An 11,881-nucleotide genomic window follows, 5' to 3' on the forward strand; every position below is an offset into this window, starting at 1 on the left:
AAACACGGTGCGGGGTGAAAGTCCAGCGCCGGTTTCCGTGCCATTGTGAACCTTGTCAACCACCAACTTCTCCATCTTCTCCGAGATAATCGATAGCAGTCTGACTACGGTTTGTCATGGTATTTGTGTATTGTCCTATCTATCAGTGGATGTGAGATTATTGCCACTGCCATGCTGAGTCACCTCTTCGTTCTAGAACTTTGCGATACTGGATTGTAAACCTCTTCAGCAACTGCTTTATGTTAAATCTCTTTTATTCAAACCAACCCTGACTTTGACAATTGCGAGTCCAACCCGGCCAGCGGATAGACCGGTACCCGGACTTGCAAGCTAACGATCGATTAAGATAGAGTTGATGAGGTCATCACATACTAGCTTGCCCATTTCCAACCACATTGGTTTTTCTCTGTCTCTCTTGTCCAAACGCTCTTTGAGATTCAGAAGCACGAAAGAAAATCAACCCAAAAAAGAAGTCAGCAATCATGTCCGCTGTGGCTCGCCATGCGGCCCAAGGACTCCGAGTCCGCATCGGAACATGGCACCTTAACAAGACGTCGATCCCCTCATCCCGGCATGTTGCCACAGCTGCAGCCGCAACACCAACAACAACCACATCGGCACCAGCATCGATAGTCCGGAACGGTTCATCTAGCGCACCTGTCGACGTCAGCATTGGGGCTCCCCTCTCTACTCCAACAATAGAATCAGAAGAGCCACTTCGTCATCCAGCAGCCCGCACGCCAACATCCTCACGAAGGGACACTCTCAAGGATGCGAAACCCTTTTCCGACTTCTTGACTGACACCTACAACCGCCAGCATGATTACCTTCGCATCTCAGTGACAGAGCGATGCAATCTTCGCTGCCTGTACTGCATGCCGGAGGAGGGTGTCCCTCTGGCGCCCCAAAAGGAGCTTCTGACCACCCCTGAGATCGTTTTGCTCTCGTCTTTGTTCGTCTCCCAAGGCGTGACAAAAATTAGACTCACCGGTGGTGAGCCAACGGTACGGCGCGATATCGTGCCCCTGATGCAGCAGATAGGCGCCCTACGGCCTCACGGTCTGCGAGAGCTATGTCTCACCACGAACGGGCTCTCGCTGCACCGCAAGCTGGACGCCATGGTCGAGGCTGGATTGACGGGCATCAATCTCTCGCTGGACACTATGGACCCCTGGCAGTTCCAGCTGATGACGCGCCGGAACGGCTTCAGTGCTGTGCAAAAATCCATCGATCGCATCTTCGAGCTCAACCGCCTCGGCGCCGGCATCAAGTTTAAGATCAACTGCGTCGTCATGCGCGGTCTGAACGACCGCGAGGTCCTTCCCTTTGTCGAGATGACACGGGACAAGGACGTGGAGGTTCGCTTCATCGAGTACATGCCGTTTGACGGCAACAAGTGGAACAAGGGCAAGATGTTCAGCTACCAGGAGATGCTGGAGCTCATTCGCTCCAAGTACCCGGACTTGCAGAGGATCCAGGGTCACAAGAACGACACCAGCAAGACCTTCCAAGTGCCCGGTTTTGCTGGCAAGGTTGGCTTCATCACGAGCATGACGCACAACTTCTGTGGGACGTGCAACAGACTGCGTATCACCAGTGATGGGAACATCAAGGTGTGTCTCTTTGACAACACTGAGGTCTCTCTGCGAGATATTGTGCGCAAGATCAACCAGGGAGAACCCATTGATGAGGAAGCCTTTGAGGTGATGAGGCAGGCTGCGCTGGAAAAGGCAGGCCAGGCTTTCGCTGATGGCACTTCTCCATTACTCGCTCCCAACTCAGAGGAGCTCCTGAATATCATCGGCATCGCTGTCAAGAATAAGAAGGAGAAGCACGCCGGCATTGGCGATCTTGAAAACATGAAAAACCGACCAATGATCTTGATTGGTGGGTGACGTTCTTCCTCCTTTTCTGCTTGTTTTTGTCTTTTCTTTCGCACATTGGCCGGAGTTGGAAGGGTGTTTTGCTTTGAGGTTTTGGCACATGTATATGATATGGGTGGTATGATATGAGTGGTTAAATTGCTAGATGTTGGGTTACAAAATCACGACCAATAAACATACTTGAGCGTTCTTGTAGACGTATTCTTGAGCTTCAAAGATGGTAGACATACTAAGAAAGTTTTGTCTACCTAGATACCAATACCAATGCCACATCCCAACATCGCTTCCAGTCTCCGGGCCGCAACAGCCATCAAATTCAATGGAATCATAACGGGCTCTCTTCCCTTCTCTCGCCTCCCACCAACAACACCAGCAACAGCTTTACTCATCGCAAACTGCAAGGCACCAGCATGTTTGTCCCCCCTCCAACCTCCAATGTTCCTCCAGGGCTCAGGCACGTCCGCCTCCTCTCCACCACCCGCACCTTCTTCTCCTCCTCCTCCGATAACAACGGGAAGGAACAACCCACACTCAACACTGGGAAAGAGCAACCCAAACTCACCCACCTCACCCCCACCGGCGAAGCCCACATGGTCTCCATAACCACCAAGACGCCTTCCTCGCGCACCGCCGTTGCCAGGTGCACCGTGCACTTCTCCAACCCGACCGCCTACCCGCTCGTCGTCACCAACTCCCTGAAGAAGGGCGACGTCTTGGGCGTTGCACGCATAGCCGGGATCATGGCGGCCAAGCGGACGCCGGATATCATTCCGTTGTGTCACCCGATTCAGTTGACGCATGCTGAGGTTGAGTTGATGCCTGTTGGGCCCGTTGCTGCTCCGGTTGAGGGCTCGTCGGAGTCGGGATATGGATATGGATATGGATACATCGACATCACAGCCACCGTGTCTTGCTACGGCAAGACGGGCGTGGAGATGGAGGCCATGACGGCGGCGTCGGCGGCCGCCTTGACGGTGTATGACATGTGTAAGGCGGTGGATAAGGGGATGAGGGTCGAGGGGTTGAGGGTGGTGATGAAGGAAGGGGGGAAGAGTGGGAACTGGGTGGAGGGGGAGAGCGTGAGTGAGTGAGGTAGATCCCCAGGGAGACAGGATGGCGGATAAGAGGCGATTTTTTATAAAAGGAAGAAGAACGGGGTTGTTGGCGACGAGTGCCAGGGAAGGAGTTGACTATTGACGGGGAAGAGGGAGACGGAGTGTCTGCAGCGAGTGGGATGTTGAAGTCCTTTGGGGCATATCGTCTGAGGAGCATTCTGGTTTTGATAGTACAGAGTTTCCAAACCTCTTTTTGAAGGTGAAAGCGATTAAGGCCACTATATCGGTGCATGATGCTCTTTCATTCTCTGCACCCAGGTCTATGTTGTATCTAAACAAGGAAGAAGAGAGGTCAAGCATCAACGAGTTTCACATATTGATTTCCTTTTCCTCCCAAGACATGAATCTAGTCCCAAGGCGACAAATCACCATGCTCACATACTCGAATACCCGTGGTGTTGTTGAACGATGTACGTGTCGTAACCACCACAGCACTTCCTCGCAAGCCCTCGCAGATAATCGAGATGGAAGTAAACAAACAAATAATAACCTCGGCATGCCCCTGAATCTTCGCCATCAACCACACCCGGCGCGCGCGGCTCCCGCCTGTTTCTATCACACCTACCTAATCAGGCAAACCCAAGAGCATCGTCAAGGACCTCGGGATCGGTCGGTCTCGATAATGACATATGTAACCGCCGCCACCGCGCCGATGCTGCAACGAAGCAAGGTTCCATGCGTTCTGGACTTTGCTTGTAATATGTGCTAGTAGGTATCGTTATCTCATCTTTACTTTGGTACGCCGTAAGTGCATTCAGTATCAGTTGGTCCAGACGTCCAGTCGGTCGGGGACCTCCGACGAGGGTCGGCGGGAATAGCCTCAGGTCGCCGCCCCCTTATGTAAGGTAGTTAGACCTTAGCCTCCAGTCCATACGGGCGCTACGGCGTATCCCTGAATCCATGCCTGATCGCTGAACCCCGATGTCCCGTCCTCAGCAGCCGCCAGCCAGCGTCTACTTTAACAGAAATCTTGGCGCTGTTGGAGCTGTTTAAAGGCATCAAACTAGCGGCTGCTTGTCCCGTCCCTTCGTGGAGGTAGCGCCGCACCGTGTTTCCTCAATGTCATGGAATTGAAAACCCAAAAAGCAGTTCTGCAGTACCGCTTTTACCCAGTCGTAAGAGATTTACTGAACCTGGCAGTTTTGGTGAGAAGGAAGCATATGCACGGCGGGATTAGCTGCATATGAGGAATCAGTCCAATGGGATTCTCTCATCTTCCTAGCTAGCGCCTTTGGTAAATCTCTTACGACTGAGTAAAAGCGGTATCGGGCCGTAAAAGTTGAAGATTTCTTTCCGCTAGCCTGGCCCCTGTGGTGTTGTGGTTCAGTGGTTCATCACCGTCGTGGGCTCGTGGTCCTTTGCCGCCCGCCGACGACCACCGGAGACGGGTCCGGACCTTGACTGGTTAGTCACGGTAGTTGTCATGACGTAACAATATCACAGGCTTTCAGTTAGTTCCGCTGCCGCTGCCGGGGGTGTGAAAAGTGAAGTTGGGGGGACCTCGTAGGAGCCGTGGGAGCCCACGCAGAGCCCCAGCAACCGCGAGGGATCTCCGAGACCATTGAGTTTTAGGTTGTAGGGCTTATGAGATGCGAAATGAGAAAGGGATGGGTTGAGGAGTCGAGGACTCAAAGGACCCTCGAGAAAAGGAAGAGATGCCGTTGAATATTGCGCAGGGCGGGTCGACCGAGGCTGTGAGGCAGATGTTGAACGGGAAGTGTGGGATATTTCGAGTCGAGGGAAGTTCCGTAAGATGAGACATGCACAGCCTGTCAAGTTGACCATCTGAGATTGTCAGTCCCCGGTCCCGGTTCCCGCTCCCGTGGAGGGGGGAGGTTGTGTTGTCCTATACAACTGTCAGAAAGCACGTAAAGTGGGTCAAAGAGATATGCAGTAAGAAGTAATTGATTTTGGTGATCCTTGTCCTCGTCCTCTTCGAGGGTGCTAGGGTTTAAGTACAAGAACCAAGGATTCTAGGAGGCTAGTTCTTATATAGTAATATCGTCAGACAGCCTAGTTATTGAGCTATAGTTATAAGGGGATTCTTATACTGTATATATAGTATATAAGGTTATACAAATAAGGAGGTATATATTGGACCAAAAATCTAACCATCTATATATGTTCTAATAATCTAATATACCCCTTTAGTTGAAAGCATTAAGGCAAAGTTGAATAAAACTGCTAATTATATAAAACTATTCCCAATTTAATCCTTAATTACATCCAAATCTACGTATTTCCTTTCTTTTTTATCTATATTAATATTTTTAATGGATTTTATATATAGTAATTTTCTCAAATTCTTGTGTTTATTAGCGGTTAGTACTTTAATTAATCCGTTTGCTAGTATTTTTATCGTTTTATAATATTTAATTTTAATATATCTTTTTTATATTTCCTATTATAATTAATAACGGTAGATATCGATATAATGGAGCTTAGTATTTAGTTTATTGTTCTCAGTAGTAACAAAGCGAATTATTAATTAATTATTATATTGAATAGTAGGAATCGGATCGATAAAATAAACCAATTATTTAATTAGCCTTATCGTAAATATCACTTCCTTAGTTACATTTCTAAATATTAATAACTTTGCTTCTATTATTAATATTATAATTATTATTTATTTAGTTGCTTCCTAGTGTATAAGACTATTAAAGAGTTTAATAGTAAATCCTTAAGAATTCTTTCGATTAAGAAGGTTGTTAGTAAAGGAAGTATTTAAAGTAATTTCGAAAACGTTATTACTCCTAAAGGCTAAAGCTAATTCGCTAGTATAATAGAAATAATATAATATTTTGTCCGCTACTTTATAATAATTTGGATTGGGGTTATAATTGTATCAAATTAGTCAGCTTATTGTAAAAGTAACGTTTAGTTTAGTAATAACCGCGGCGTATAGTATTAAACCGATTTTAATTTAATATCGATAGATTGACTTCTTTAATACTTTATTTTTATATAGTATTAGTTTTTAGCTAACTATAGGGATGAAAATTGTACGCTTATTATTACTAAGGTTGTAAATCTTTTCAAAATAAAATCGTTAGGATGATTATATCTTTCTAACCCTCCAGTCTCTGATAATTTTAATACCGAGGAACTATTGTAGTTTATTACTTCTAATAAAATAATATTACCCTTTTAAATCTCTAATATATTATTAAGTTTCTATTTCTCGTCGTTTAGGGTAGGCGAAGATAATATTTTCTATATAATAGAAGATAAAGATCCCGTGTTTAATAAAAATATAGGGCTTTTCAGGTATAAGTTTAAAACCGTTATCGGTAAAAGCGTTAGTAAATTCGTATTACTATAATAACGGTGACCGACGTAGGCTATAGAGTATTTTATAAATTCTTAATACTTTACCTTCCTATTAATACTTTAGTGGTATTTTTATAAATATTTCTTCGTTAAAATTAGTATTAATAAAAACATTAATAGTATTATATTAAATTAATTCGAGGTTAAACCGAGTAGTAATAGTAATAATAGTTCGAAATAACTTTTTAGCGAGGATTGAAATATAAATTTCTTCCCCTATTTTCTATTATTAATCTCTTCTAATTACGAATTTCGCTTTAATTTTATTATATTTCCTATTCTTATAAAACTTATATACGTAAACCTATATACAATCAAATATTTATTTTCTTTAAATTTTAGGTTTATTAGTGTCGACTTTTATTTAAATTTTTATTTCTCTATAGCTATCGAAGTCTTTATAGTATTTAAATAAATCTAAAATGTTGTAGCAATATATAATATAAAATTTATTATCTTTAATTAAATAGTTAAATTAGGCTTTAATACTTATTTACTTTTAATAGAGAATTATTAGTTAATAAAGTCTTCTAGCGTTAAAGGTAGCTTTCTGTAAAGTAAATTTATTTATAATAATATTTTCTTTTAAATAAGTATTTTAAAAGAAGTTAATAAAGAAGGAAGATGGCGGTAGTAAATCCGGAAGAGTTAGGTAATAGTTAAAAATATAATTAAGGAATATTTTTAATAAGTTATACCGTTTAAAAATTCCATCTATTTCTTTATTACTTTCTATTAAATTTAATAATAGTAAATTATTAGGAAGTTCGGTTATATAAGCGTTTTCGAAATTAATTCGGTTCCCAAAGTAATTGTAAATTTCGTATAGTTAATTTATTTTACTAAATAAGTCGGCGAATTCGTTAAATATAATTTTAAAGTTAGCCTTCTTTTTAAGAACGTTTTTAATAAAGGTAGTATCTTTATTAAAGATTATATTTCGAGTATCAATAATACGGTTATTATAAGGATTTTAAATCCGGTAGATAAATAAGGATAAATAATTAAGAAAGTAACCGATTTACGCTTTTGGGTTATATTTCTTTCGCCTTTCTTACTTTCATTAGGTAATTATAATTATAGTATAAACTTTATAACTATAAATTCAAAAGTATAAGAGGTTTGGTTTTCGAAGGGTAGTAAATCTACGTTAGTGAATAATTGAAGTATAAAATCGTTCGTATAGGGATTTCTAATTATAAAAGTAGCAGGGTAAGTAATTTATTAAATAAATAATTATTAAAGTAATTTCTATTTATAAATCTTTTAATATTTAGGTACTGATAATTATAGTTTTCCCATTTTCTTTAATAATACTCTTTAAACATTTTACCCTGCTATTTTAAATTTAAGTATTAAGAATATATATTTCAATTTTAACTCCTCTACTAGCGAAGAAGTCTTTAATAATTTATATTTTAATAATTTCGTTATTGTATTTAATGTGTTGTAATTTAATATTATACTAATTTTCGAAGATAATAAACAAATTTTTAAAATAAATGAAAATCGATAGAACTATCCTATTTTAAAAGTAATAATCCTAAACGTAGCCGGTATATCAATAAGTAATTAATATTACGCTAATATACTTTATTTTACTAGGGTTATAATTAAAGAAGTTGATAATTAACCTTTTATTTAATTTATCGCTTTGATTGTATTATTTTCATCTTATTTAATTTTTAATTTTCGCGGTTCTATACGTATTATATTAAATGGTAGAGGGGCCTTTAAAATGTATTCCTTCGACGTTATAAAAGTAATAAAAGATTTAAAAATTATAATATTTAAGCCGATAATACTATAAAAGACCGTTCTTCTTATAATATTTATAATTAATATAGGAGTTGAATTAATTTCGTTTCATAAAAAAGTTAGTCCTAATTTTAGTAAGGGGAAGGTCTTTAAAAATAATTTAACTATATTATAAAAATAGTTTATAAAAGAGTATATTATTTAGGGAGCGGAGATAATTATTAAGTGGTTTATAGTCTTAATAATAATTTTACCTTCTTAATAATTAGAGAAATACTAAATTGGTTATAAGATTAGGGATAAACGCTATATTTTTTAACTTTAACCTCTTAGGTCTTTTCCTCCTTTAAATAATAATAATCGAATTTCTAGCTTATAGAATTTCGTTATATACGACCCGCCGAAATAAAATAAAACGAATAATTTTATTAAATATAGATAACGAATTTCTAAAGTCGAATATTGCGTAATTTTTAAACGGGTAAATTGTATCTTCGCTTTCCCCTATTTAAAGGGTCATTTAATTAACGCTAAAAGTAATTTAATAAACGCCTTTATTAGCGAATTAATTTAGGGTATTATCGTTCTCCTAATCACTCTAATAATTTTTATCGCGGTTAGAATTATTATCTTTTTTAAAATCTTTATTAGAGAGAGGAATATTATGTTACTTAACTAATTATTTATAATAAACGTCGATCTCTCTATATAATTTATTATTTTTATAAATTCTTTTTTAATAACTTCCTAAGTCTTTTTTCCTCCTCTCTAATTAGCTTTAACTAAATATAGGAAGATATACTAGTACTTTTTAAGAGAATAAATATTTTATTTATACGCTTTATAACGAAAAGGGGTCTTTTTTAACGATTTTATTAATTTAATTCGCTTCCTTTTATTATAATATAATTTATTTTAATAGGCGTCCCCGTCTTCGATATCACCTTTATTTAACGTAGGTCCTATTCCGAAGTTTCCCCTCTTAATATTATAAACCTTATTTATTAATAAGGTTAGAATCTTTTCGAAAATACCTTTATAATAGAAGTTGCTAGATATATTTCGAAAGTCTAATATATTCTCCTTAATATTTATAAAAAAAGTGCCGGTTAACGCTGGCTACTTAAAGGAGACAAATTATTTTTAAATATTTAAAAAGGTAGTTAAACTAAATATTAGTTTGAATAATTTCTAGAATCGTATAATATTTAACGAAGATTATAATCCTATCCTAACTATTAATTTATTTACTTATCTTACCTTTAAATTCCTTCGTAAAAGGTTTAAAATATTCGTAATATCGACGGCGAATATTAATTTAAATATTAATAGGATAGTAATTATAGGTTCTTTTAAATATAATTAGCTATTTTAGGGTTATACCCGATTTGTCGAAGGTACTAGCCTTATATTTAATATAAATGGTCTCTTATATTTATATTTTGATATAATTATTATATAATTTGAAATTGCTAACGATTTTATATTGAAGGTTACTAGTAAATTATTAAAATTAAATATATATTTGCTAATCGACGAGAAGTCAGTTAATAAAATGGTGAAGTCCCTTTTTTAGTCCGCGATAAATTTATTAATAGTTTCGACCGTATTTAAAAAAGATAACGGTTAGTTTATTGTACTTTAGATTTAGCTAGCCGGAATAACCGATATTAAATCGGAAGAAATTGAAGTTAATAGAATTATTATTAAAAAGGAAATATTTATTATTCTCATAATTAAAGTTAATATTATTAATCGAATAAATTATAATAATATAAGTAGTACTAGAATATATTATATTAGAGTAAGCTAATTTATATTTATAGATTTAACGTATCGGAGGGTGCTATTTTATAGCCTTACCAGGTTTATTTAAATTTTAATTATACGGTTCGAGGCGGCGGCTAATAGTAGGTAAGAATCGAAAGGGTATAAGGTATTAAAAACTGGGGCTAATTCTTTACTTAGAAGGTAATTAGTAAATTAATAACCTTTAGCGAGACTAAGTAATTTATTTTCCTAATCCTTATACTTATTTAAAGTATTAAAATAAGGACGAGAAGTCTTATTCGTTTTGATAATATTAATTATATCCTTAGAGAAAATTATAGTAATAAATTTAATAAGGGTAATAATGAGGAATGAAAAAATATTAAATATAAGTACTTCTAAATAATATTTCGTAGCGTAACGATTCGATACTTAGATTTTTAATTGTTAGAAAGTATGTAAAGTGGATTAAAGAGATATATAGTAAGAAATAATTAATTCCAGTGATCCTTATCCCAATTCTCTTCGAATGTGCTAGGGTTTAAGTATAAGAACTAGGGATTCTAAGAGGCTAGTCCTTATGCAGTAATATCGTCAAATAGCCCAATTATCAAGCCATGGTTATGAGGGGATTCCTGCACTGTATATGTAGTGTATGAGGTTATACAGATAGGGAGGCACATACTGGACCAGAAGTCTGGCCATCCATGCATGCCCTGATAATCTGACAACAACACTCGCCTGTGCAACTTTGAAATGGGCGGGACGTCGTTCGCTGGTCGGGTCTTACCGTCGACCGGCCAGAATCCAACATCATGCGCAACTCTCACACCTCGCCTTCTTCGCCGAACTTCTGTTTCCTTCCTTTGCCGGTCAAACGGGTGCCTTTCCCATTCGCATCAAGGCAGTCAAAAGCAAGTTCCATCAAGCATCTCGCGTCTCCGCGGCGACTCGCACGAATCTCGCCTCACCTTTTCCCTCCTTCTCCCACCCCCAAGTCCGACGTTCGCACTCTGCCGTGGTGGCTCCCCAGCGCCGCTCCAGCCGCCGGTAGAGCGCTCACGGCGCCAGTTGGACAATTCAATTGCGCATCAATTGACAAAGTAGCCTGGACCCATTGTAAACGGAGACAGGACCGTGAGGGATTGAGGGACCATGTAACTGCGCTAACGCAAGGCAAAAAAAAGAGTGAGAGAGTTCCACTCTCCCCCTTGAACGTGCTTTTGGCTGTTGGAGACTTTCAGAGGACTCGTCTCTTCAGATGCGTGACATTTTCAAAATCCAAATCGAGCTAATCAGCTCGTGGCGATAACCTTCAAGTGAGGTTGTCGAATCATGTGGCGGGGCTTAGAAAGAACTCCGCTTATGTGCATGTGCCATAGCATGCCGAAGCATGCTTTTGATGTTCAATGCTTGATGCAAATGCACCTCTGCCATGTTCATCATGTCTTGTCTTTGACTCTTTTCGACGTCGAACAGAGAGCCTTTTTTGTGTTTTTGTTTCTCCTGGATGAAAGAGACAGATCGTGACTCTTTTCTGTCGTGCGGCACGCGGCTTGTCATGACATTGGAACGCCATGGCAGAGATGTATTGATGTATTGTATCGTTACGAGCATTCAATATAGTCTCGCTTTTGTGCATCTTCACACAAAATCTGGAAAAGTCCTCAAAAAGAATAAGCAAAGAAAAAAGAAAGAACACCACAACACCCACCCCTCCCCCTTCTGCCCCTCTGCCCCCTCTGCCCCTCCTCGAAACCAAGGAACTACTGCACTGCAACGACGGGAGTGATGAGAAAGCGAGCGAGGTGAGGTGAGACGGGCATCCCATTTCACCCCTCACTTGAGAAAAATAAAAAAGAGGGCCAACAAGCGGTTGCCGTAACCGTTTGTGCTTGGCTTGTCAGGCCTGCCAGTCTGTCTTCGGTCTTTCTTCCCCTTGTTACTTGTGACGGCAGGGTGACTGGTTACCAGGAAAATAGAAGAGTCACAATCAAGATCTCGTACAACACTTCCATGGAT

The 11,881-nt window shown here is 39.0% G+C and overlaps 2 protein-coding genes across 2 annotated transcripts; both read left to right on the plus strand.

Annotated features, from left to right (window-relative positions):
• Positions 1–482: 482 nt before the first annotated feature.
• B0H65DRAFT_579053 (uncharacterized protein) lies at positions 483–3,192 on the plus strand (the record flags this gene model as incomplete). Its single annotated transcript, XM_062830749.1, has 2 exons — positions 483–1,887; positions 2,136–3,192. 2 exons carry the CDS (start codon positions 483–485, stop codon positions 2,972–2,974), a joined length of 2,244 nt encoding a protein of 747 aa, XP_062679870.1. The 3' UTR covers positions 2,975–3,192.
• A 7,269-nt stretch (positions 3,193–10,461) lies between these two features.
• Positions 10,462–11,431, plus strand: B0H65DRAFT_474016 (uncharacterized protein). Its single transcript, XM_062827226.1, has one exon. It carries the CDS (start codon positions 10,675–10,677, stop codon positions 11,152–11,154), a length of 480 nt encoding a protein of 159 aa, XP_062679871.1. The 5' UTR covers positions 10,462–10,674; the 3' UTR covers positions 11,155–11,431.
• The last annotated feature ends 450 nt before the right edge of the window (positions 11,432–11,881 follow it).

Source organism: Neurospora tetraspora (assembly GCF_033439725.1).
Source record: "Neurospora tetraspora strain CBS 560.94 chromosome Unknown B0H65scaffold_6, whole genome shotgun sequence".
NCBI classification, from domain to species: Eukaryota; Fungi; Ascomycota; class Sordariomycetes; order Sordariales; family Sordariaceae; genus Neurospora; species Neurospora tetraspora.

What these genes read in the sequence shown, in the direction of transcription:
- B0H65DRAFT_474016 (XM_062827226.1), top strand. Translation starts at nt 10,675, where the DNA reads ATGCGCAACTCTCACACCTCGCCTTCTTCGCCGAACTTCTGTTTCCTT.